This window comes from Danio rerio, chromosome 20, assembly GCF_052040795.2.
Source record: "Danio rerio strain M-AB ecotype USA chromosome 20, GRCz13ab, whole genome shotgun sequence".
Classification (NCBI taxonomy): domain Eukaryota; kingdom Metazoa; phylum Chordata; class Actinopteri; order Cypriniformes; family Danionidae; genus Danio; species Danio rerio.
In genome coordinates this window covers 32,977,828-33,005,738 of record NC_141040.1, presented here as the reverse complement: position 1 = coordinate 33,005,738, position 27,911 = coordinate 32,977,828, and the positions used below count along the sequence as shown (strand labels likewise).

At 36.9% G+C, this 27,911-nt stretch overlaps 3 protein-coding genes across 13 annotated transcripts in view; 1 reads left to right on the top strand and 2 right to left on the bottom strand.

Moving 5' to 3' along the window:
• Positions 1-10,546, bottom strand: part of LOC147832235 (uncharacterized) — a 165,773-nt gene extending 155,227 nt beyond the window's left edge. For 5 of the 10 annotated variants that reach the window (XR_015518494.1, XR_015518498.1, XM_087298321.1 and 2 more), the window contains exon 1: positions 10,298-10,546. Coding sequence is in view for 3 of the 10 variants with exons in the window: in XM_087298321.1 (XP_087154447.1) it covers positions 10,298-10,353 (56 nt within the window). In the remaining 7 variants the exon portion in view is untranslated. Of the gene's footprint in view, positions 1-1,116; positions 1,298-10,297 lie in introns of those variants that run through there. The other 5 variants (XR_015518495.1, XR_015518496.1, XR_015518497.1 and 2 more) reach the window with 3 other exon arrangements.
• Positions 1-27,911, bottom strand: part of LOC147839360 (uncharacterized) — a 963,858-nt gene that overhangs the window by 304,335 nt on the left and 631,612 nt on the right. The window lies entirely within an intron of this gene.
• thbs1b (thrombospondin 1b) lies at positions 285-14,250 on the top strand. 2 transcript variants are annotated; one of them, XM_087298299.1, is made up of 23 exons: positions 285-442; positions 546-629; positions 1,341-1,900; positions 1,982-2,057; positions 2,459-2,545; positions 2,633-2,742; positions 2,828-2,953; positions 3,396-3,492; positions 4,767-4,940; positions 5,025-5,201; positions 5,280-5,453; positions 5,543-5,670; positions 6,041-6,193; positions 6,272-6,490; positions 6,586-6,693; positions 7,111-7,270; positions 8,113-8,231; positions 9,987-10,221; positions 10,314-10,541; positions 10,876-11,147; positions 11,450-11,547; positions 12,411-12,550; positions 12,648-14,250. In XM_087298299.1, the coding sequence occupies exons 2-23, from the start codon at positions 566-568 to the stop codon at positions 12,653-12,655; spliced, it is 3,513 nt and encodes a 1,170-aa protein (XP_087154425.1). In that variant the 5' UTR covers positions 285-442; positions 546-565; the 3' UTR covers positions 12,656-14,250. The 2 variants fall into 2 exon arrangements, with proteins under 2 accessions (XP_087154425.1, XP_087154424.1); XM_087298298.1 differs by having other exon boundaries at positions 2,456-2,545.

Sequence of the window (27,911 nt, the reverse complement as noted above, 5' to 3'; positions counted from 1 at the left end):
CTGGCATTACTAAATGATCAAACAAAAAGCAGTGCGACGAAAATAATCAGCACCGCGGCAAATAAAACGGAACTAAACGGAAGCAGCAGTCATAAAAAGCAAAAGTATGTTTATGGAATGTGGTGGCTGGAATTTGTGCGTTTTTCCCTCGTGTGTAAGTCAGACAAACGCTCTGTGAGGTAACGCAAGCTCGTCCCTTTTCCCTTTCAGCATCTGATTGGAGGAGACGCGCGCTCTGGAATGCCATGAAACTATTTAAATAGCACTTTGCTCTCTTTGGAAATAGTTAGATTGACCACTGTAACTACTACAGCAAAGCAACATCGAATGCTGTAGATCGCGACTAAAAAGGAAAATTATTTCTTATACGACCTTTGATTGACGCATCTTAGGAATAATATCTCTTTTCCCTGGATTTGCTGCTGTTTTAAACTCTTGGAAGGTGCGTTTAAGTTTTTTTTTAACCTTTGATTGATCAGACCTGTTTAAGGGTACGTTTGGCTCATTTTTAAATAACTTTTGCCTTTATTTGTGATTTCTGATAGGTTAAAGAATAAGTGATAAAATGAAGTCAACTGCAATCTTTTTGCTACTGATGCTTTGGAACTGCGAGAGCGCGAGAGTCGCAGGTGAGCGATGATTCTTGAGCTGGTGCCGTTCAGTGATTGGGACTGCTCCAGTCCTGTGGTTAAAAGAACAACTAGCTGTTAAATATTACAAAATTACTAGCCATTTGGTTATTATGCCAAAATATACTTGGGACTTGTGGGTTTATTATGTGACTTTTTAGCATCGGAAAAAATATTTTAAGAAATATTTAAACTGAAAATAAGAATGTCTATTTTAAGTTTAACATGTTTATATTTCTCAAAAATGTCCTCAAGTATATTTCATATAGTCACCATAAAATCCATTTAAAGAAAACAGTCTACCTATGCCTTTAGTATAATACTTTATGGAATAAAGTTTAATTTCATAAATAAAAAGTAGTTAATCACCTCATAATTCACAGTATACTTTTATAAACTAAAAACGGAACAATTTAGTCACAATTAGTACACATAAAAATATATATTTAAGTCTACTACTTAAGTAAAAGTATTCAAATATACCTACCTGAAATACACATGCTTGTTTGTAACGATACAATACATTATATGAGCGTATGTGACCGGTCAGTTATATTGAGTTGCTATGGGCAACGATATTTGATTAAGATAATTGACAGCTGAACTGACCAATCAGAATCAAGTACCACAGAAAGCCGCGTAACAATTTAAAAGTAATTTTTAATGTTTGATATATCCATTATAACGAGATTTATTTAACCTTCCTGATAGAGAGTCGAGACGACAACAGTGTTTACGATCTGTTCGAGCTGGTCCAAGTACCAAGGAAAAACCACGGAGTGACCCTGGTGAAAGGCGACGACCCGTACAGCCCCGCCTACAAGATCCTGAACCCCGACCTGATCCCCCCGGTCCCCGAGAGCGCCTTTAGGGACCTAATCGATTCCATTCACGCCGAGAAAGGATTTCTGCTGCTGGTTAATTTCAAGCAGTTCAAACGCACGAGGGGAAGCCTGCTGACTGTGGAGAAGAATGACGGCTCTGGACCCGTGTTTGAGATCGTTTCCAACGGGAAAGCCAACACTCTGGACATCGTTTTTTCCACCGAGAACAAGCAGCAGGTCGTGTCCATCGAGGAAGCGGACTTGGCGGTGGGACACTGGAAAAACATCACTCTTTTCGTGCAAGAGGACAGGGTTCAGTTCTATGTGGGATGTGAGGAGGTGAACGTGGCGGAGCTCGATGCCTCAATCCACACCATCCTGACTCAGGAGATTCCAGGTGTGGCCAAAATGAGGATCGGTAAAGGCGCGGTGAAGGACAGGTTCATGGTGAGTGGACTGTTCACTGTATGAACTCTGTTGCATGTTAACAGAAGCGATGAGAAGTACTAACCACTTGTGGATTTTTAGGGGGTGTTGCAAAACGTGCGCTTTGTATTCGGAACCACGCTGGAAGCCATCCTGAGGAATAAAGGGTGCCAAAACTGTAAGTGTAATGCAGAACACATGAGTATGCATCCATAAGAATAATGATGAATGCAAGCTTTTGTGCACATGTTGGTTCGGTTTTCTTTACATATTAACTTCTAAATAAGTGTCTTTTTAATAAAAAAATAATTAAATTATATTTTTCTAAAAAATCGTTGGACCATAAAATTAGCAATACATCTTTTCTTTTAAGTGCAACAAAATGAACCAGGCAAACAAAAAAGCATCACATCATAAATCCAAATACATCGTCTTCTGTGCCAGTGAATGAATAATAGCAAAATTAGACTGATAATTTAAGCTGTATTCACTTTTCCATTCATTTTTAATTGAAGTCTTCTGTTTGCTCATTTTTTATAATAATCTTTAAGCCATCTGTATATCCCTTTTTTCTAGCAGCAATGACTGATATCATCACCCTTGACAATCCCATAAATGGATCCAGCCCTGCAATCAGGACAGATTACACTGGCCACAAAACAAAAGGTAAACCTTAATTTTCAGTTAAAAATATTAGTTATTTAAAGTGCGCAAAATCCAAAACTTATAAAACTGCATATTTCTCCTTTACAGATCTGCAAATGATTTGTGGCTTTTCATGTGAGGATCTGGCTGCCATGTTCAAGGAACTGAAAGGTCTTGGTGTGGTGGTTCAAGAACTGTCCAATGAACTCCGAAAAGTGGTTAGCAAAAAGAAAGAATATATATATCAACTATATACGGTATAAACTCTCAGTTGTATTAATTTGCTAAACATTGTATTTGCAGACGGATGACAAAAACATGCTCATGAATCAAATGGGCATTCGTGCTGGTGTATGTCTTCACAATGGAATTGTGCACAAAAACAAGGAGGAATGGACAGTGGACGACTGCACAGAGTGCACTTGCCAGGTATGAGCCCAAAGAATCAGAGAGCTACCTGCTCTGTCATTAAGGCACTAATTTGTGTGTTAGCAGTGTCACTGTGGGTGTTATGATACCCAGTATTGGTCTTAGCCTTGTCCACTGTGGCAGACTTAAGCTGGGTGTATCCATTTCCCTAAGCTTCCTAGTCTCTAATTAAAATCGGGAAATGGAGGAAACTAAAGAGAGCACAGTCGACTCAGCCAAACCTTATAAACTATATTCATGGTTTCTCTAAACTGGCACATCAGATCAACACTATGTTGGAATATTTAAAAGACAGACTTAAACACGACCACATGATTAAGTCTCTCAGTGTTCACATTTTCAGAGATTACTACTGTAATGTTAAACATTGTGTTGCACGACTACACCAGCTGTGGCATATCCTTTAACAAGTGATCAATGAGAGTCAATGTGTTATCCACAGAATTCTGCAACGGTGTGCCGCAAGATTTCATGTCCCCTAATCCCATGTGCAAATGCCACAGTGCCTGATGGAGAGTGCTGCCCTCGCTGTGGAACACGTAAGTGCTTCTGCCTAACAAAGTTCACACAGTTCAGTTGCATTAGCAAGATTTCAGGTTTCATTTGCAAAATGGCTAATTACCCTTTGTCAACAAAGTTGACATGTATAGTACAAAGAAAATCAAACAAACGTCACTTTTAAAACCAAGCTGAAACAAAAGTGAAAGCTGTGAGCACTTTTTGGATCCTAAATGAAACTTTTCAGCAGTTTCAGCAAAATTTTACAAAGCAACAGTAAAATCACCTTCAGAATAAATAAAATTATTTTATCCATAACCTAATTTACATATTAGATAAATAAACTGTACATTACTGTTCAAAAGTTTTGGGGCCTGAAATACTTTTTTTAAAGAAATAAATACCTCCCAATAAGCAAGGACACATTAAATTCATACATTTAAACCAACATTAGATTAGAACCATCTTGAAATTCTATCATGTAAATAAATAAAAAAAGATCAATTCACATAAAATATATTAAATTAGCACAATGTTTCAGCACTGATAATAAGAAATGTTTCTTACACACCAACTCAACATACAGCATTAGAATGATTTTTGAAGAATCCTGCAAATATCACCTTACAATAAAAATAAACAGAAAATGTTGTATTTTTGATCAATGAATGTGTTCTTGTTTAGACAAAGAGATGCTGAAGTCATGCACTCTAAAGTATAAAAGCAAAGAGAAATACAATAGTGTCAAATTGAATAAATTGTCAAACAAGCAACATTTTGACTTTGAAAAGCTTTTGTATTGTAAGAGCTGTTGCTACCCAAACATCCACAACCATTCTAAGACATTCAATAGACTTCAACCAGAGTTTAACTAATGAATGGAACACTAGAGCTTTGTGCATTGCCGAATCACTAAATGGCCATAATTGTCTAAATTGGTTAAAGAGAGGTGGAAAATTGGTACCGTTTGGCCGAGACTCAAGAAACCAACTGCAGTCTTCCTACGTCTTGAGGGCTTGCCGTTTAAATAAATATCAGCCTCATGTGTTTGAACTCATGGCATAATCAAGGCTGTTTGCAAATACCATTTCCACATTTGGAGAATGACTCAAAGGTATCCCTGTGCATTAAGTACGCTGACATTTCCCCGGCATTCCAACTGCTTGGTTCATGCCAGGGTTCCCTGGAGTGCTCCGTCTCAAGCTGCCCAGGCTAAATTGAGTCCATTAAGGCCCAGTATTAAAAGCTTTTCTCCATTTTGCTGCTTTAGAAAGAAAGAATAGCTCAGTATTGTCTCGCTTTGCTCTCTCGACAGCGAGCGACTCCGCCGAGGATGGTTGGTCCCCCTGGTCTGAATGGACCCATTGTTCAGTGTCCTGTGGAAGGGGCATTCAGCAGCGCGGCCGTTCCTGCGACCGCATCAATAACAACTGTGAGGGCACGTCAGTGCAGACCAGAGACTGCTACCTCCAGGAGTGCGACAAGCGCTGTGAGTGACACCTAATAATCAATAAGTGTCTACGCTTTTTCCTCAAGAGTAGAGGAGAAAAGTAAACGTCTGCATTTTCAACAGTTAAGCAAGACGGCAGCTGGAGCCACTGGTCACCCTGGTCATCGTGTTCGGTCACATGTGGTGCTGGTGTTATTACACGCATCCGTCTCTGTAACTCCCCGACACCTCAAATGGATGGCAAAGACTGCCAGGGAGAAGGGCGGCAAACTGAGAGGTGTGAGAAATCACCATGTCCGAGTAAGTGAATATCCAGTGTTTCTTTATTAAAAGCGGAAAGTACAATTGTCTGATTTGTCACTGTACATGGTTTTATAGTCAACGGTGGCTGGGGACCATGGTCGCCCTGGGATACTTGCTCTGTTACCTGTGGTGGTGGCGTCCAAAACCGTAAGCGCCTTTGCAATAATCCTGTACCCAAACATGGTGGCAAAGAGTGTGTGGGAGATGCAAAGGTCAGCCAGATTTGCAACAAACAAGCCTGTCCTGTTGGTGAGTTGCAGTGTCACTCAGCTCCATCAGATGTTAGACACTAGCATGTGTGTTTATGTTAAACGATTCACTTATTTTCATCTCCACAGATGGATGTCTTTCGAGTCCGTGCTTTGAAGGGGCCCAGTGCACAAGCTTTCCAGATGGGTCCTGGAAATGTGGAAAATGCCCCACAGGATACACTGGCAATGGAATCAACTGCAAAGATGTCAATGAGGTGCAGTGCAATGCTTTTTAGAAACGGATGCATATATATTTATGTTTTTATTTTTTGACAAATAACTGATAAATGGCCAGCATTAAAAATACTATATTTTAAACAAGTAAAATCACAAAAAAATAAAAATTCAAGCCCACAAGAATTTATAAAAAACACAATGTCATTGCTAACATTACAGTTAACTGGTATTAAATTAGTGGTTAGAATTTTAGAAATGTTTTAAAGTAATTTAATTTGGAAAATAAAGGAAATAAATCTGCTTATTGTATCCAAAACCTAATAAAAATATTTATACTGTTATTCTTTCTTTAATACTTGTGCTATTTAAAGTATTATGAGTAAAAATGTGTCCTTATCTCCATGACAGTGTAAGGAAGTACCAGATGCCTGCTTTGAATTTAACGGAGTACACAGATGTGAGAACACAGTGCCAGGCTACAACTGTCTCCCTTGCCCCACTCGTTACACCGGGCCACAGCCGTTCGGTCGTGGAGTGGAGGACGCCGCTGCTAAGAAGCAGGTAAATGAGAGTTCATTGAGATTGCCAGTGCACCTGTTTATCAACCAGTGTGTGCTGACTGACTGATCTCTGCTGCAGGTGTGCACTCCTCGAAATCCCTGCCTCGATGGAAGCCACGACTGCAATAAAAACGCTCGCTGCAACTACCTGGGCCATTTCTCTGACCCCATGTTCCGCTGTGAATGCAAACCTGGCTTTGCTGGAAATGGACACATCTGTGGAGAAGATACTGATCTTGATGGTTGGCCGAATGCTGATCTCGTGTGTGTTGAGAACGCAACCTATCACTGCAAGAAGGTTTGCATATAATGACTTCATTTGTGCAAGAAAATATGAATAACACCATCATGGAAGATGTTAAAGTTGATGTATGATACAAATGATTTTTGTAGGACAACTGCCCAAATCTTCCCAACTCAGGGCAAGAAGACTATGACAAGGATGGCATTGGTGATGCATGTGACGATGATGATGATGACGATGGCATTCCTGATGACAGGGTAAAATATAGATTCATCACAGTCCATAAAAGTGAATATATGTACATTATGCACCATGTATAAATGAAAAAAGTCAAGCCGGCCAAGTTTTGGCGTGCCGTTTGGAATTCAGGAAGAGGTGTGGAAAAAAAAGTGATGTGTAAAGTAAACTGAGTTTCTCTTGGAGACAAACCTCAAAAAAGCACCTTTCTGAAAGACCTGCAGTGTAACTTGCTAATCCAATATTATGCTTGGTCCAAATCCTAAAATAAGGCTTGCTTTTATCGTTGCGCTCCTCTAAATAGACCTACACAGCCACAGCCAAATTACAAGCTAAAACATCTAAAAGTAATAACCTTCGTGTGAGAGAACTGCTTGCTTGCCTGTTTTTTTTTCTGCCATGTTTCTCCACCTGAACTGTGGTCTCTTTTAAAACAGGATAACTGCCCACTCGTCTTCAACCCGAGACAGTACGACTATGATCGGGATGATGTTGGTGACCGTTGTGATAACTGTCCCTACAACAGCAACCCAGACCAGACAGACACTGACAACAATGGAGAAGGAGACGCCTGTGCTGTGGACATTGATGGAGATGGTACGAAATTGTGCTCTCTTTTTATAAATACGTTGGTCACTGCATGATGGTATTTATATCAGAAGAATCAAAAGAATGGACATTTTATTTGGCATGAAGATAAAATGTAGTCACAAATCAACAGATTTGCAATAAAGTTGGGATTTTTTTACTTTATAATTATAATTTTCATTCATTCATTCATTTTCTTTTCACCTTAGTTCCTTTATTAATCAGGGGTCACCATAGCAGAATGAACCGCCAACTTATCCACAATAACAATTATTTAAAATGTATTTATTTTAATTAGATCTGCTTAATTTGAAGTCAATACAAAAACAAGCAACATCTAAATATATATAGTTTACATTTTGCATTATTCAAATTAGAATATGATAATGAGAATAAGACCAGCCTTTTTTGCCATTATGGTAGAATATGTGAACATTTCCTTTTTTTTTTTGCATACAAAAACACTTGTCAAGGAAAACAACTTTTGTTATTGATATAAAATAAATTGTAGCTGAAGAATATAACATGTAATATAGCTTTTTTACGCAGTTGCCATAGAAATATTTCTAATTTTTATTGTTTAAATTAAAACTATATATTAAGATATATTAAAACTATACTAAAACACACAACCAAATGATTAAAACCTTAACAAATGCTTTTAAAAAGTTAAAAGTTGTCCTAAAAAGTTAATCAATTGTTTTAAAATAGCGCACCGCTTTTTTATAGCAAAGCAAAGTATTACTTTCTTTCAGCCTCAGGGTGAAACCAATGACCTGGATATCTTTTACAATAACCCAGACTTTCTTTAGAAATTCACACCTTCACCATTATGCAATTATTTTTGACAGGTATTCTGAACGAGAAAGACAACTGTCCGTATCTGTACAACGTCGACCAGAAAGACACTGATCTTGATGGAGTTGGAGACCAGTGTGACAACTGTCCATTGGAACACAACCCAGATCAGGTACGTATATGAGACTTAATAACGAGTGACTGAATACCGCAGGTGTTCTCGAACCATTATATAATCAGTTCAGCTGCAGAGCCATTGCAAAAAAAAATACCCAGAGGGTAGTCGCAGTCTTTACTAAGCTATGTATGGGAGGAGGAGTAAATCCTCTTCTCCTTTAAGCCAAAGGCACACAATAAAGCACTAGGAGTCTTTTCAGGGACACTCACTGGTGTTCAGTTAACCCAGAGGATATATGGAGGTAAAGAATGGTTATTAGCGAGGAGAGAGAGATTTGCCGGTGGGTTTATGCATGCCCTGTCGGCACTCAATCCCTGCGGATCACACCTGTGCCATGGTTAACTGAAGAGAAGGAATGCACCCCTCCTTTCTTCATTAGACGCTGAAATGCGAATGTGGTAGTGCCAAGCTTCGGGAACATGAGATTGCTTTCGGAGAAATCCTACACAGATGGGTCAACTAGTACTGAAGCTTTTAAACCTGTTATTGTGGCAGTATTTCAATTTACAAGGCTTAAGACTTTAGTCAGGTTAGTGTCATAAAATGGCCAAATAAATATATATAATAGTCAAAATAAAATATACATACAATATATGCACTTTTTGCAAGGTTTAAGATGCAAGATTTAAGGTAGTAACTTCTGTTGAACTGTGAACAAATCATTAAAGCGTTTTTAAAAACATTGTAAAATGAGGTGGCATTATTCTACTCAGTTCATTCAACTTTAAAAGCAACTTATTAGAATAAACAAATTACTTTAAGTAGACCATGAATAGCCCCAAATCAAACTCAATTCAAGTGTTTCTGCAGTAAGATTATGATCTTGATTATGGTTGAATAATAATGTTATTAATGCAAGTTTTCTGAGAGAACAAAATACAGTGAGAGCTCAAAGTTTTAGCCACTAATATACATGTCACAATAATGTCACGTTGAAAATAGCAAGTATAACAAGATTTCGTAATGTATATACACACACATACTTACAGTTGAAGTCAGAATTATTAGCCCCTCTTTATAGTTTTTTTCTTTTCTTTTTTTTATATTTCCCAAATTATGTTTAACAGAGCAAGGAAATTTTCACAAAATGTCTCATAATATTTTTTCTTTTGCAGAAAGTCTTCTTTGTTTTATTTCGGCTAGAATAAAGTTTTTAAGCCATTTTAGGGTCAAAATTATTAGCCCCTTTGAGCTATATATTATAATATTATATATATATATATATTATAGTTTCCATAGTCTACAGAACAAACCATTGTTATACAATAACTTGCCTAATTACTCTAACCTGCCTAGTTAACCTAATTAACCTAGTTAAACCTTTAAATGTGACTTTAAGCTGTATAGAAATGTTTTTAAAAATATCTAGTCAAATATTATTTACTGTCATCCTGGAAAAGATTAAATAAATTAGTTATTAGAAATGAGTTATTAAAACTAGTTGGTTCAGAAATGTGTTGAAAAAAATCTTCAAATAGGGGAAAAAAATGGGAGGGCTAATAATTCTGACCTCAACTGTATAATAGAGAAAACTAGCCAAGACATATATTTAAATTTGTGATTTATTTTCATCCATTATGAAAATGATGTTTGTAAATGTATATATGGTTGTTGTCTTTTTTTTTTTCTTTTTTTTTTAAATAAAAGTACCTGAAATCCAGAAGAGGAACCCATAATTTAAAACGCAGTAGAAATGTGAATACTGAACCAAAAATTTTAAATATTTATTCTCTACTTGAACCCCAACAGCTGGACTCTGATTCTGACCGCGTTGGAGACAAATGTGACAGTAACCAGGATATCGATGAAGACGGTCACCAGAACAACCTGGACAACTGTCCATACATCCCCAATGCCAACCAGGCTGATCATGACAAGGACGGTAAAGGAGATGCCTGCGACTACGATGATGATAATGATGGCATTCCTGACGAAAAAGACAACTGCAGACTGGTCTTCAATCCAGATCAGCTAGATTCTGATGGTGCGTTTTAAACCGGAATATCTGTAACACTTCACATTGCACTCATAAATGTACAGATTTATACTTAAGCGTTTACCTTTCTCCTTTTGCAGGCGATGGACGTGGTGATGCCTGTAAAGATGACTTTGACATGGACAATGTTCTGGATATCTATGATGTCTGTCCTGAGAACTTTGATATCAGTGAAACCGACTTCCGCAAGTTTCAGATGGTTCCTCTGGATCCCAAGGGCACTTCTCAGATCGATCCCAACTGGGTGGTTCGTCATCAAGGAAAAGAGCTGGTTCAGACAGTCAACTGCGACCCTGGCATTGCTGTTGGTAAGCTAAAAAAAATGGTAGAATTAAATTTAATGAATGCTACGACAGAAAAATATATGGAAGAACTCCTGGAAATGCTCACTTTATATACATAAACGGTTAACAAAATCCTGCATGGTACCTTAGCTTGCAAAGACACATGCATTATATAATGTATTTATTAACTAGCACAAAAATGAAACAAAAATAATTATTATATTAAATATGACTGGATAAAACTTTATGCAGTCCATTAATTTATATTCCATTCTGAATTCAAAAAGCATTAAAAAATGAATCATACAAATATGTCAGCAACCACAAAATTCTTACCTGTTTCTTCAAACTCTTAAAGGTTTTGATGAGTTCAATTCAGTGGACTTCAGTGGAACATTCTTCATCAACACTGAGAGGGATGACGACTACGCTGGCTTTGTTTTCGGATACCAGTCCAGCTCTCGCTTCTATGTGGTCATGTGGAAGCAGATCACACAGACCTACTGGTCCAGCACACCTACCAAAGCACAGGGTTACTCAGGGCTGTCCATCAAAGTGGTTAATTCCACCACAGGACCTGGGGAGCATCTGAGAAACGCCCTTTGGCACACTGGAGACACACCAGGACAGGTAAAGTGTGCTTCAATGGATAGTTCACCCAAAACTGAAAATATACTCACTATTTACTCACCCTCAAGTGATTCCAAACCTTTACGAGTATCTGTCTTTTGTTAAACATGAAATAGATATTTTGAAAACCTGTAACAATTGACTTCCACAGTATTTTGTTACAGTTTTTCTGACTACTGGAAGTCAATAGTTACAGGTTTCCAGCTTTCTTTCAAATATTTTCTTTATTTCTTAAGTCAAACGGATAATATCAGGTTTGAGAGCCTTCATGTGAATGCTAAATTTGACTTGATTTGTTATAGGTGCGCACATTGTGGCATGACCCAAAGAATGTGGGATGGAAGGACTTTACTGCTTACAGATGGCACCTGACACACAGACCAAGAACTGGACACATAAGGTAATATTATAAACATTATTAAATCCAAAACCTAATCTAATATATTTAAAAAGCTGCAAAAAATATTGTCATATATCGAAACTAACATTTTTCTAGTGTATTTTTTATTACAAATACCATCTGAAATCATCATGCAGGCAAATAATATTAGCCTATAAATAAGTCTAAAATTAAATGATGATTAAATGCTTAAAACATGAAAAATAGCAAACATTTGTATTAGTATTAATGTGTCATACACATTCTTAAAAGGCTATTTTCAAAAATTCACACTTAGCTGATGATTGATTATAAAGCGTGTTTGGCATAAGATCCTCAAGCCCAGGGCTCCCTCCCGTTGCAGGGCAAGAGTGGAGTTTGAGCTTAGGTAGATCTTGAAACTTCCCTGCCGTAGTAGCTAATGAACAGATTGGGATTGCTCTTAAGATTTAGCTACTTACTAGGAGCACGTCTATAGTGGCGATTTAGATTAGTCAATTAGTCAACCGGGGGGCCCATGGGAAACCTATTTGACCACGGGGAGAACATGTAAACTCCGCACAGAAACGTCGGCTAGCTTGGTAACGACTAGAACCAGTGATGTTCTTGTTGTGAGGCAACAATGTTAACCACTGGGCCACTATGCCACCCATCCAAAAAAGGAGGAGAAGTAGGGGTGGAAGAGGGCATTCTTCAAAACGAAGATGGTTGTGATATGGGACTTAGGGTATTTATAGCTACTTAGGAATCATCTAATTGGTGAATCATAAATATGCTAATGCATGACCAGCTGTGTTTAATCATAAGCACGTGATCCTCTCGAAATGAGTTTCCAAATAATCTTCACTTAATGTGCTGACAAAATGTTTCTCTGCATATTTCAGAGTGGTCATGTACGAAGGCAAAAAGATCATGGCAGATTCTGGCAGAATCTACGACAAAACATACGCAGGCGGAAGACTAGGTCTCTTCGTCTTCTCACAAGAGATGGTGTATTTCTCAGACCTCAAATACGAATGCAGAGGTGAGCATCAACACATCGCATAGACTTCTAAACAAGCACTCATTTACATCAATTCCCGAAACTCAAAAATAACTCTTCCTGTCTGTTCCTTTTTCAGATGCGTAATTGCACAGGCTGGAAGTTTATCAAAGATGCACCTTTCGATATAAATATGTATTCCAAGCAAAGTCCAGGGACAGATTCGATGCTACTTTTTTACTGCTGTCGCTCGCACACCGGTGGAGTGAGAAAGCAGCTGGTCAACTTCAATGTAATGTCACTGGTTGGGATAGAAACCGGATCTAGACTCCTCCACCATTAGCAGGTAGAGCAGAAGAAAGTCTCCCTCGCTTGGCTTATTTGGGAAGACCGAGATCTCTCTGAAAAACCTCATTGGGCTCTGTGTGGGGAAAAGCTCCCAGCAGACAGCTATGCACTTCAAAACCTTTATTCTCTCTCTCTCTCATGCGCTTCTATGCTCTATTCATGAGATAAGCCAAAATGATGGCTACTTCAAAGAGCAGAAGCCTTTTAAAGAAAGGTTACTATTGTGATATTCAGTGTTTTATTAAAACTGTAAACTGAGAAGCAAAGCAATGAGAATGTTTCAGATATCGAAGTATGTAACAAGTAAAAGATCTGCCAGCCAAAGAAGGTGATTTTTAAAAGGACCAATCTGTCATTTTATTATTATTTTGGCTAAGCAGAAGGTTTGGCAGGAGATAACTCATGGTTTAGTGGGCATAGTTTTCTCAGGGCTCGATGGATAAACTAGTAATTCATTTGAAATGGCAAAACGAGAGGTTGTAGAGTATGAAGAGGAGTTGGACAGAGCAAGGTTTAAAGATTCTGCAATACAATCGTTTGACTCTAGATAACCAAGCACTCCCGTCTCCTTTACAAATGCTGATTTCTAAGGGAAGTTTAGACTTTTAAATATATGTATATTTATGTAGCACTTACAAAATGCTTTGGCTAGACAGATTTTACCCACACTTTAAGCAAGTTTTTCAACATCGTAAAGAAAAGCAAACCCTCGTAATCGAAGCTCTGTCCGATCCAAGAAATGTTAATCCATCACTTCCAAAGGAGACGATCTGCTGAGCCGTTTCTGTAGAGAGAGAGATAAAGAAAAACTTTAAATGTACAAATATTACCTCATTGCTGTTTTGTAATTTGATCGAGCAAAAGCTTTTCTTCCTTTGCTTAAAGAAAACAAATCGGTTGCCTTATTGCTACTGTAGCACAAGTTGTAAATAGTATATAGAACAAACAGCCCAACGTCACAATGGATAGAGTAAAAATGGGAGTCAACAATGTGTGTTTTTTAAGCAATACATTTGCCAGTGCTTCAATGTCCAGTACTTTTTCCTTATTTTTTTTTAAGTTGATAAATTATTATTTGTTGTCTCTGTTTGTAAGACTGTTTCATATGTGTGTAGATAAATGCTATTTAAATAATTTATCATGGAGTGCCGCCTAAGACGGAGGCGATTCCATCTGTATAAACAGTTTGCACACTGACGTGAGGATGTTCGGTTCTTCATTGTTTGTATCTTTATTGTGTTGTTATTTTTTTGTACAATTAGAGATGCTTGACTGTAAACATTTTTACGTAGTTACACGATGCAAAATGCTATTTTTACAGTACGTATAGCGATTATTTTGGTACATACTTCAGAATAATAAACAGACGATAGACGTCGTAAACGAAAAACGGATGTTTATTGCCTTTGCCTGCTTTTTATTACTGCATGTTTGTGTCTCGTGAGATTTTAAGGCTCTCTGTGCATCGCACGAAAGGTCGAAGCCATTATAAAACGTTCATTATGGGCCCTGACATGTACTTGAAAGTAAACGTCTACAAGCCCTAAAGCTTTAACACTTTTAAAAGACACTCAAAATAGATCTTTTAGACCAAGGTCAAGGTTAGTTTCGAGTTTAAAGGCTGAGACGGGTCTATTTTCTTGGTCTTCTACAGACAGACACGCATGTCTTGAGAAGGAGTGAGGAATGTTGCAGAAGCGCCTCTCCTCGGGGTTAATCTGCTAATTCCTCGCTTGCCCATGGGGAGAGCATGAACCTCCCTGACCCACAGTGTGGCATTCAGGATTTACTCATCCCAGATCTGCTGATTTAGGGCTCCTCTGACAGGTGTGGGTCTGTAAACACATTCATATAACGTTGGCCAGGGATCAGAGAAGATCTCAGGGTAACTGTGGAGATCCACTAAAATCTAGGCACAACATTTGGCCTTTGTGTTTCTCATCCAAAATTCCAACAGACAAAACTTGTAAGGAGGAGTTTAATTCTCTTTCTGAGTCTGTTATGGTCTTGTTTCATTACTTTCCTACAAGGTGGTCAGGACTTCTATTCATATTTATGACTTAAATAAACCTGTAGTAAAAATGATTGTGTTGCAATATGAATAGAAGCTGTAAATGTAAATTGTTTGAGGTTCTGTCTGGTTATATATAAATCTTGAGGTTGTTTTCAGAAGCAGTAAAAACAGGAATACTGCTCTGTTGAACAAAATCAGGTTTTAGTTCCTGTTTGAATTGTTCTTAAAAAAAAAAACTTCCTAAAGTTTGTGTGATGATAACTGAGTAAACCCCATTTTGAAAATGAGTATTTTGATCTTTAGTTTGATATTTTGATACATTTAAACAAAACAGATTTATTAAAATAATATTTTAGTCATCAAACATATTTGGAATTAAAAAGATAAAACAATTAAATTCAAGCTAAATATAAATTTTTTTTTAAAAAACTACAAAATTACAACTTTTTTTTTTTTTTTGCTTCTCTTGATTTTTCCTCTATTTTAAATTTGTATTTAATATTTTTCTATAACATAAATATGGGTGTACTTAGACGTTATCGTATTTTGTTAGATAAGCTCAAGATTTGTCTTCAGTACTGAGTAATCTGATGTATATGCACAACTATAATATTGTATAGCTTCCTATTAAAATGTGAATTTAAAAGAGAGGTTTGAGGGGTGTACTTATATTTTCGAGCACTGTACATATAACAAATAGAGATTTAGGCAGTAATACAGCCTAGTCATGATTAAAATAATAATTAATAATAAAGCCCTACATGTATATAGCGCTTTTCTGGACACTCAATGCGCTTTTCACATTGGAGGGAATTTCCTCATCCACCTTTAATGTGCAGCATCCACCTGTATGACGCGACGGCAGCCATATTGTGCTGTACCGCATCACACACCAGCTGATTGGTAGAGAGGAGACCGAGTAATGAAGCCAATTATGATATGGGGATGGTAAGGACGCCATGATCCACAGAGGCCAGGATATCGAGGTTAAACCCCTACTGTTTTTTCGAAGGACATCCTGGAGTTTTTTAATGACCACCGAGAGTTGAGATCCGAAAGATGGATCTTCTCTTTCTAAATGTGCTGCCACACACAGTACTTTCACACATAAACATACATTTATATACTTAATTACTTCCAGAGACGTTTATTTGGAAGTTGATATTTAGCCGCACCATGTTCTTGTTTTGACAATCGCCTCACAGCAAGAAGTTTGCTGGTTCGAAAGAATAACCACATTTCAACATTACCAAATAATCAAATTTTAAATAATTAATGATCCATTTGGGTGACAAGGCGGTGGCGCAGTGGGTAGCGCTGTCACCTAATGCAGCAAGAAGGTAGCTGGTTTAAGCCTTGGCTGGGTCAGTTGGCGTTTTTGTGTGGAGTTTGCATGTTCTCCCTATGTTCGCGTGGGTTTCCTCCAGGTGCCCCGGTTTCCCCCACAGTCCAAAGACATGCACTTTAGGTGAATCGGGTTAAGCTAAAATGTCTGTAGTGTGTGTGAATGACATTGTATGGGTGTTTCCCAGTGATGAGTTGCAGCTGGAAGGGCATAAAAAAATGTGCTGGATAAGTTGGCGGTTCATTCTGCTGTGGCGACCCCTGATTATTAAAGGGACTAAGCCGAAAAGAAAATGAATGAATGAATGAATGAATGAATGCTCCATTTGTGAATGATTCCAGAGCAGTATTAGCATAGTTACTGATGTCGTGATTTGTAAGTATTTGGTGAAATGCATGGTGGCTGTATCGTAGCCATTTAGCCAGGTAGTTGTTTATTTGGAGTGTAAAACTACATGCAAGTCCCTATCCATGTCCAAGGTGAACATCTACTGTAAACTGTCTGTGGTGAAAAGGAAGCCAGAGACTAATAATTTACTATTCATTAAGGCACTGGCACAAGATGAGAGGCCGTGCGGGAAGTTGAAAGGAAGTTGCTGTAGCTTTTAATTTCCTCCAGTGAGCAGAGAACGTCTGCAAACTCGTGTTTAAAGTGGATCCTGTAATTCATGCAGCTCTCACCACTGTATGGTATCAGACAGCAACAAACACATCAAATCACCCGCTGTACGCATGGAGATAAAACAGCACCTGTTATGAACCGAATTGAAAAATAAAAATTGACCTAGTTGTCAAGTCACAATAACAAACAAATGTAGTCACTTGCACCAACTAATCTACACAGTATGATGATTTTCATTGAACAATGGATCTGCCAAAAAACTGATAAATGCCCAGTCTTAAAACTATATTTTAAATAATAAATAAATCCATAAATATAGATTTATTTGCTGCATGCTACATTCATGGATTTATGTATTACATTAAAATAAATAGTTGGATAAAAATGTAATATTTTTGGAAAATAGAAATAAAGAAAAAAGAAATAGAAATAAACGTTGGGGAAAATGTACCTTTTAAAAATTATCCAATATATGTTTACTGAATACATATGATATTTCCACAGCCATATCACACTGCAGCCCAAGACTGGTTACTCACTGAAGCTAAGCAGGGCTGTGCCTGGATGGGAGACCACATAGAAAAACTAGGTTGCTTTTAGAAGTGGTGTTAGTGAGGCCAGCAGGGGGCGCTCAACCTGTGGTCTGTGTGAGTCCTAATGCCCCAGTATAGTGAAGGGGACACTTTATTATTATTGAACACCGTCTTTCAGATGAAACGTTAAAGTGAGGTCCTGACTCTCTGTGGGCATTAAAAATCCCATGGTTCTTCTCGTAAAAGAGTAGGGGTGTTGATTCTGGCCAAATGCCTTCTATTGGCCGTTCCTGATCATGGATCTCAATCATCTCCATTCACAGAATTGGCTGATGTGTGGCGAGCACTGTTGTTCTGCGGCTGGCTTCGCATTATTCAAGTGGATGCTACACACTGGTGGTGGTGTGGAAAGACCCCCCTCATGACTGTGAAGCGCTTTGGGTGTATGGCCATACACAGTAAATGCACTATTTCAGGGGTCACCAACATCACATAAGTTGCCTGTGTGCCTGTTCTAAAGATAGCTCACCATAGCGCTACTTACTAGTAAGCTGCATCTAATATTTTTTTAGGCTATTCTTTTTAAATCACACTTGGTGTAAATCTGAAAATGACCAAGTTATATATATATATATATAAAAAAAAAAAAACTCATCAGAGCTAGCTGGTCTTCTCAGTAATGGTTGCGGGTCCAGTAAAGGGCAGGAGATCAATTGAAAACGTGGCAGAAAAAAAATTATTTGAATAGGAGGAAGAGTTCTTTTTTACTTCATTTGACGATGGCAGAGTGAGACTTGGTTGAGAGACATTTCAGAACATGTCATGCAAGCTACCATGCTAACTCCCCACCGGGCAGCGCACTACAAGTGGAGTCACCGAATTAAAGGAAGGTTTGTAAAAACAGCAGGTTTTAGCAACCCTCTTGGTGTGTTAGCCTTAAATTCTGCTTGGGAACGACAATTTAAAATTTTACATAGACTGTTTATTACACCTGAGGTTAGTTATAAAATGAATCCAGGTCTATCTTAGCTGTGTGTGAAATGTAAAGTAGACATTGGAACTTTCTATCATTGTATGTGGAGTTGTCCTTATATACAGCAGTTTTGGAACTTGATTAGACTACAGCTCGACGCCATCTTTAAATGTACATTTTGAATAGGAGCAAAGACTTGCTTACTGGGCCTTAATGATAATATAGCTTATAATTTTCAGAACAGAGACCTACTACATATTTTGATTTACTTTGCTCGGAATTGTATCCTTGTAAAGTGGATTAATGAAGAACCACCCAGTTTAAATCAATGGCTGCTTGCAGTCTGCAGCATAATCCCTCTTGAGGCTTTCTCCACAGCAATGAAGAACAAACCTTTATTATTTTTTCGGACCTGGGACCCTTTCTTTAATTATCTAGGAACCTCTAAGTCTCTAAAACTAAAATCTTGTCTGTTACACTCAGCCTGGACAAAAGAAATGTAATATGCCATTTTGCAATCTCATATTGTATTTTTTGTCATTATTATTTTTATTATTATTAGTGTTATTATTATTTATTTGTTGTTTATTTAATTACAACTTAATTTTTTTTACTTTTATATTTATTTTTCATGTGGGGGTCAGAACTCGAATTACACGTATGACAGATACTATCTTTCTACTCAATGTAATTTTCTGACATGTTTTTGCAATAAAAATGTTCAATAAAAATAAAAATTCAATAAAAATGTTTAATTAAAATATATACAAAATAAATAAATAAATACAGCAGGTTTTTTTTTTCACAAGACCGGTGAAAACCCTTCAATAAAACTCCAACTGAAGCCTTGTTTAGAGCTACACATTTTTTGATTAGAAAAACAAGGCATTTTCAGAGAGGAAAGCAAAACTGTGCTTAAAGACAAACAAATATAATCTCCACTCTTTCCGATGTCCAACTCGGAGCAACTACAATAGTTAGAAGAGTGAATGTTAAAAATACTGCAGGTTTGGTGATAATTTCAGTAAAATCCAAAAGCTGATTTCTGTTGCACAATTGATCATCTGTACAAACATGGTACATCATAGTGCATGATTTGTTAAAAAAATTGTTAGTAATCGTTTAAAAATGCAAACACTTGCAGAGATTTTTAGAAATAATGTTTTGCATATTGATATTTCTGTTTCCTACCTTGTAAATCATTATTGACAACTATCATTAACATGATCGGTGTCTACGCATAGATGAATATCATTATTTAATGATAACATATAATTAAAAGTAAATTGAGCAAATTTGTTATATGAGTAATGTGTATTAAACTGGTAGCCGTCTACATTAATCGTTACCCAAGAAGTAGCTCTCAGTTTTAAAAAGGTTGGTGACCCCTGCACTATATAAATACACATTACTATACATTTACAATACAGAATAAAAAAATTTGGTCACACTTTATAACAAGGTGCCATTAGTTAATGTTAGTTTACTAAAATAAACTAAGAATAAACGATACGTGTGCAGCATTTATTAATCATAGTTAAATTGTTTAGCTTATGATTAATTTAACTATGATTAATAGCATTTATTAATCATAGTTAAATTAATCATAAGCTACATTGTCCATAGTGTATGAGTGTGAATGAGTCTGTTTGGATGTTTCCCAGAGATGGGTTGCAGCTGGAAGGGCATCCGCTGCGTGAAACATATGCTAGATAAGTTGGCAGTTCATTCCGCTGTGGCGACCCCAGATTAATAAAGGGGCTAAGCCGAAAAGAAAACGAATAATTAAATAAATGTTTCTTTATTGTTTAGTCATATTAAATATAGTTTATAATAAAACCTTAAAGTAAAGTGGTTTTTTCTTTCTATTAATAATGAATATTTTGATAATTTTATTAAGATTTTGCAAATATTTTGAATTTCTATGAATTTTAAATGTATATATTTTATATTATACGCACAAATGTAGATTTCCATTGAACTATTGCTAAAAATTCCAACATCAGTCTATCAGTTAACTTGTTTTTGTGCCAAACTTGCATGCTATTCCATTAAAACCATAAATCAGAAAGTATTAGCCATAAACATAACGGTGATTTCAATCCCTATTTAATTTTCAAAAGCCACCTTGGTTTATGTGAAAGATGCTTAATAATAACTCTGACTCTGAGAAACAGAGCAACTAAAAACATACAAGATGAAATAATCGACTCCTACTATACACCAAGCAGTGAAAGGAAGACTGTGGCATCAGCAATAGCATGATGTTTTGGTATACAGCCACACACTGACCTCACAAATGTGTGAAATACCAGGCTCCAGTGCCATAAGCACACATTTCAGTACTAACCATGCTCTCCTGCATAGCGTGACAGGAGATGCTACACCTCCGCTGTTTGTTTTCCATTCTGTTTCAAGCCAAGAAAACGCCGGACAAGACTGTGACATCATTCTTTGGTTGTGTGACAGACAGCGGAGAAGCGTCACTCGCGTGCAGAGATCGCCACTATCAGTCAGATGAAACTGAGGAGAAAAGCAAGGCATAAATGGACACATTCATCCTGGCCTGACAGAACAGAAGAGCTCTCTGTATACCTGCTTTCCATAGCATAACGCACTCTGAGGGCGGTGTTATGACACACGCGCCTGTATTACAGTCAACTGCATCTCTTTAAGCTGCATCAGGTTTCACAGCTTCTATAAACACAAAGCACTTAGTAAGCATTGGGAGGTATTTCTCAATACTGGTCATCAGATGCTCTACAAAAGGTAATATTGAATAGTATGTTTGATAAGATGATACTTTTTTTTTTCTTTAACTTTTTTTCTTCTACTAAACTTCTACTAACTAAAAAACACACAATTAGTTGTTGAGTCCCTAATGACACACATCAGAGACTTAATTAATCCTGCTTACATCTGGTTTTAAAGGGACAGTTCATAGAAAAATTTTAATTTCTCACAATTTACCCGCTCAAAAGTGGTTCCAAACCATGATTATTTTCGCTGTTGGACAAAAAAAGAAGATATTTTGAGGAATGTTTGAAATCATTGACCTCCATAGGAATAACATATATTATGGAAGTCAATGGTTACAGTACTTTTTTAAAATATATATATATATATATATATTCTCTTTTGTGTTCAGTAGAAGAAATAAATTCACTTTCTCTTTAAGATTCATATTAGAGAATTGGATCAAATGTACACATGAGGAACTCATTCCCATTTAAGGGTTGTCATCCTTCTTTTTTGCTTACTTTTGATCAATGTCTGGATTTCTTTGAGGTGAGCGTCTATGGGCATGTGTATTTATGGGCTTTTTTTGATCCAATATTGCTAAAGAAGCCTATGAACAGCAGCAGCTTTTGTTTCTGCTTTGAAATTTACAAAACTACACTCCACATGATGTTAAGTTACATGTTTTAAGATACAGGCCGTAGAATGAAACAAACTAACTTACTGTATATAGAAACTTACCAGTAATATATGAACTGCTGTGTAACTGCCTTTATTAGCATAAGGTGAAGGGAAAAGCAGAGTACGTCATTCTCCCAGATCAACAGTTACCTTTCCTTTTTATACCATGAGCAAAGCATTGTCAAACACCAAACTCCCCCCAAAACCAGCTAAACATAAAAGTAAAGTTGAGGAGATAAAGTGCGGGAGAAGTACATTAACATACTCTCCTAAGGCCATGACTCAACAATAGTAAAGAGATTGTATATTGAAATATATCAATACTTGTCTCTGTTGATTGTTGATTGATTGTCACTAGATCGCTAAAGTCTTAAAATGTCAAATGACACCAAACATGACAAATGTATATGAAAGAAGATCACAAGCAATGAATTGTTTATGGTGAAAAGCACATGGTTACTGAAAGCAAAGGGCAGAGATGTGTATTGGGGAAGTGAGAAACTCTGCCTAATCATAACCATAGAAGAAATAGTATATAAAATTTTCTTAGCTTACACTTTTCACAGTTTTAAACTTGTTTAAAGGGATAGTTCACCAAAAAAAGAAGAAAATTCTCAAATCAAATAATCACAATTGACTTGTTCCAAACAAGTTAGATTTTTTTTTTAAAGATATTCTGAAGAATGCTGGAAACCTGTGACCATTGACATCCATAGTAGGGCAAACAAATACTGTCAATGAAAGGCTTCATTTTTTCCCAAATTGGCTGTCCAATGTTTTATGTGATTACAAAATAAGGAGAAGTACAGGTTGGACAAAAGGTCAACTACTGAATGTCTGTCATTTATCACTTTGATTGTTCAAACCAGACAGTGTTGCCAGAGGCTATTTGCACTCATTTATTCAATTCACTCTATTATTTAAACTTTGCAATTGTATAACACATATTGATCAACCATTTCTAGTTCAGCACCTTTTATAACAGCTTTCATACGCTCATCTCAACAGGCTTTGATTTTGTAACGCCTTGATAAGATCAATGAGTGAGGGTCAAGAGAGCAAATCTTCAGACATAAACTACACCAGCACCCTAATATGAGCCAGAAACAAACCCTGAAGCAACTGACCCCACTCTTTTTCGGTAACAATGAGTCAAAAGTGAGTCAACTGAACTTCAGCGAACTTTCCACTTGACGATCAGGAACACCCTGGGCGAATCACCTCAGAAGAGAGATTCCTATCTGGGAACTCATATGGTAGTGAATGTGTAGCCAGATCTCCGCTGTTTGAAGAGAGGGCAGAGCAGACTGTCTGGATAAGATGGATGAACTGAGGGGATGTGTTGCATAAGGTCTGGCCAGCGTACAGTGAGCACTTCTTAGGCATCTGAAGGCAGTTCATCTATGAGTGACCATCACAGACTGCCGAGAGATGCCTCTGCGCCACAATATTTACAGTGCAAATGTTTTGGTTTCCATCTACACAACTGATACAGAATCACACTGTACGGCGGTTTATGGCTTTAGTTCAAAACAAGTCAATTCAAAGAAACATTGCTACCCTTTATTTTCATTTTCAGTTATTTAACTTTCATGCTTAGATATAGTTAGTTATATCTATACCAGGTCTGTACCAGTCTGATATTTTTTTCCCCAAATATAAAATTTATAGCCGGCAAGCTAGATCTGCGTCTCTAAAACTCTTTAAACCCGGAATCCTGATTCCCTCCAAAGTGCTATATAAATGCAAGGAATTATTATTATTAAATATCAAATAAAACACAATAATTTATTTAGAGCTTTAAAAAAAAATGACAATTACTCAGGACAACAAACAGGTATAAAATGCTACAATCCAACTCATTTTTTAAGATCTCTAAACTCAGGGCTTCTGGTAGTACCCAGAATAGCAAAGTCTACTAAAGGAGATAGAGCCTTCTCATTTATGGCTCCTAAACTCTGGAATTGCCTTTCAGATAATGTCCAAGGCGTAGACACTCTCTCAGTTCAAAACTAGATTAAAGCCCATTCTTTTTAGTAAAGCATACGCACAACGATATGATGCACAAGTGTGCTACCTGCAGGTGAGTGGACTTGACAAACCACCTGTAGGACACACTCCTCCTGTCTTAATGCACCCGACATTTTGTTAGAAATACTGATATGCTTTACATGTTTGTTTCTATGTTTGTTTCTATAACTACTATTTTCATTTATAGCACTTCCTTTTTGCACCTCATGTAAATACACTATGAACAGCAGCTACACCAATTATTTTCTTTATTTCAACCTGTGGATACTCATCCCGAGGCCCCTAAGATTATGCAGCGCCAATGATGCGATCCAAGGTATCCAAAATCCTGGACCAGGCCGTATACTGAGCAAATGCTGTGGTGGTCATAGAAGAGAGGAGGGCTTGAGACTGATTCCTGAAAGACCACGGTGACAGACGAATCTCCGTACTGATCCCACGGGCCAGCCTGATCACCCGCCAGTGCCCTGTTCACAGCTGCAGTTCTCCACGATAGACGTCCAGTGTTCTCCAGCCTCCAGTGCCTAGACTGCAGCTCTGCACAGGAAGTTTGGCCATGAGGAGAAATGGTCATGCCCAATTGAGCCTGGTTTCTCTTGAGGTTTTTTTTCCTTCACTTTCACCAATTGGTGAGTTTTTGTTCCTCGCCGCTGTCGCCACTGGCTTGCTTTGTTTGGAACTTGGGGAGCTGTGCATCGATTGATTTGCGCTTCAGTGTTAGGACTTTCAGCAGTGAAATTTAAACCACACCGAACTGAACTAATCTGAAAACTCTAAAAACAGCACTGACACTATTTTAATTCAACTTCTATGCTAAGCTGCTTTGAAACGACCTACATTGTAAAAGTGCTATAGAAATAAATATGAATTGTACAAAATTTTAATTTGTTGATTGAAAACCAGGACCATACCTCCAAACATTAAACATTTCTGAAGTTAAAAACATTTGTATTGTGTTGTCTAAAAATAAATATAAATATAAATCACAAACCCAAATAAATCACAAATTTTCAAGCAGCCTAATAGTTTCTTCAATAATTTTTATTTAGATTTATTTTACATGTGTTAATATACATGTATACCATCATCATAGTTTCCTATTTTTTTATTCTGGAAAAAAGTCTTATTTGTTTAATTTTGGCTAGAGTAAAAGCAGTTTTTAATTTCTTTAAAAAAACATTTTAAGGTCAAAATGATTAGCCTTTTTTGATTGTCTACAGAACAAACTATCATAGAATGATTTGCCTAATTACCCTAACTTGCTTAATTAACACAATTAACCTAGTTAAGCCTTTAAATTGCACTTTAAGGCCAATACTAGTATCTAGGAAAATATTATGTATTATCATCATGGGAAAAATAAAAGAAATCAGTTGTAATTCAGGAGTACTAATAATTCTGTCTCAACTGTAAGTGCTGGCACAATAAAATGTAAATTATTAGATGAATAAAAAACAAGTTAATTCCTAATATTATTTCTAAAATATTGTCTGATGTTCTGGATTTCCCCCTAACATCAAATAATAATAATAATAATAATAATAATAATAATAATAATAATAATATGAGGAATTAGGGTTATTTAAACAAACATAAAATCCTATATAAATCAAGCATCTCTACATTATTTTAAACTATCATTTTGGCGAGAGCGCCTGTGTGCTATTGTTTTATTTTAACTGTACATATCATAGATCGGTGTTAATCATTATTATTTAGTGAAAGCAATAATTACGCAGGATAAGACATGTTTTATTTCCAGAGCACTTTTGGCTCATTGTGCATAACATGAAGAACAGAGGAGCGAGCGAACAAACATGAGGGCTAATATTGGGTTGCGCACATCCCTGTTTTGCGGTCTTTCTCTGCGGGGCAGGACAAAAGGCCCACAGAAACGTGAGCCTGCATAGTGCAGCTCTCTTTGCCTCAGACGCATGAATGAGCTCCTTTAGGGACTGAGACTGGAGCGAACACCTCACAGCAACACATAAGGGCTGAGCAAGATAAAAAAAACACATAATCCTCCTCAGCCTCCAACAATGAACATTAGACCTACAACACTGCCAACACATGCAGATCGCCAGCTGTGCCCATCTGATTGAGGAAAATGCTGAATATCCTACTTTAATATGAAACCAGATCTTTGTCCGAACTGCTACTTTACTGAAACAAATACTTGTTGCTGTTGTAGCCGCTGTTCAAATCATCAGCATCTATTGATCCGGTTTCTCATCTGCACTCAGCGGGCATTGAAAGAGAATAGCTGTGGGAAGTTTCTGCTGATTTCACTCAGCCCCAGAATGATGCCCACCAGGTGAGAGCTCTATTGAAAAACTGTCAGCAAACTCTTTGTACGGGAACACCTGGGTTGTGCATGTGTAGACATTCAAATCAGTGTTCATTTCACTGTAATACACCAGCTTCAAGAAGATAGTATGACTGCTTTCCTTCACAGTGGGAGCGTGGCTCAATTTTGACTGTAAATATATACATTATAGATGCAATTTCAACACACATCTTCAATGATCAGTATGCTCTTTTTTTTTTTTTTTTTTTTTCTTCTCTGCCATGAATTCAGAAAAAGACTGTCACAATTTCTGAAAAATATTGAAAAACCTTTTTAAAATATATATAGCCATATTTTTTTGTAAAATTTTAGAAAATGCTTTACCGATATACATTACATTGTATTAAAGCAATTGTCCAGATACTATGATACAGGGTGCCATAACATACACTATTAACATATTATATTATTAAGCTGCTGATATTCTATTATTATTTATTATAAAATATGTGAAAATTATTAAATTGTTTTGAAAATTGAATTGATTAACAATATCTTATTGAAAAATCAACAACCTCATCATTGCAAAAGAGTTTTACAAAAGTGAAAAAAAATGATATTTTGGGTAAAAGGTTCACTCACACTAACTTTCCTTCAACTTCTTCCCTGCTTTATCAGTGGTAAACACAGCAGAATGAACTGCCTCTGTAAAAGTTTGTAATCTAAAAATAATTTGTAATATTAAAAAAAAGAGCTTAAGCAATGTAAAGAAAAAAGAAAAAAAAAAAAAGAAAAAAAGACTTGACATTTCTAGAACTTTTATTCTTTAAATTTTGTAACTTTTTTTTTAATTGGAGAAACGTGCCCAGGGCTACAGTTTTGGCAACTGCAAAATATATGTGGCACGATGGCACAGTGGGAAGAAGGTTGCTGGTTCGAGCTCTGGCTGGTTCAGTTGCCATTTCTGTGTGGAGTTTGCATGTTCTCCCCGTGTTCATGTTGGTTTCTTCTGGGTGCTCCGGTTTTCCCGACAGTCCAAAGATATGCGCTATAGGTGAATTTGGTAAGCTAAAATTGTCTGTATTGAATGTGTGTATGTCCTGGTCCTCCAAGTAGGGGATTGAGCATTGGGCTAACGACCCACCTCGTAAAAATTAGATGTTACGACACACCAATATAGTGCGGCTAAATATCAACTTTAATATTCAGAGTAAAATAAGTGCCTGAGGCAACATCTGCTTGCAGATTTGTTTTCACAAATTCACTAATGGCCCGTTTCCACTGAGTGGTGTAAGAATTGAAATATTGCAAATATTCTGATATCTTTGACAATTCAAAACATGAGCTGAAAACAGAGACTGGTGACTTCACAACCCACCAGGGAGGAATGCGGGAAAAACCAGTTCCTGCTGCATTTGCATCTGACTATGCTGAGACTCAGCTTCATCCCCCAACTCACGCATATGGTCATTTCAATGTTTGAATGTTTTAGATTAACCAAACTGACTTTAATTATCATGTTTGATATCATTTGAAATGTCTCAGTGCGATTGGTACAATGGTCTCATTCTCTCAGAAATAGACATAATCAGAACAATAAATATATAACTTCAGGCATCTTTTGAACCACTGTGAGGGGTGTGACTTTTACACTAAGTGTGAATGCCTTCTTTGTTATTCACACCCCCTTCCTTGAGGGAATTCTTGGATTATTTAAGGTAAGGGCTAAGAAAAGCTCAGGGCGATTCTGCCTAACCAGATCAGCCCATAACATGGCTAGCTCCATGTTATGTATATTTCAAAGTCAGGAATGCATCTTTTTCATCTTGGA

Coding starts and splice junctions, on each gene's coding strand:
- thbs1b (XM_087298298.1), top strand. CDS start 566: ATGAAGTCAACTGCAATCTTTTTGCTACTGATGCTTTGGAACTGCGAG. Junction 1,901..1,981: donor CGGTGAAGGACAGGTTCATG/GTGAGTGGACTG, acceptor GTGGATTTTTAG/GGGGTGTTGCAAAACGTGCG. Junction 8,232..9,986: donor TGGAACACAACCCAGATCAG/GTACGTATATGA, acceptor GAACCCCAACAG/CTGGACTCTGATTCTGACCG.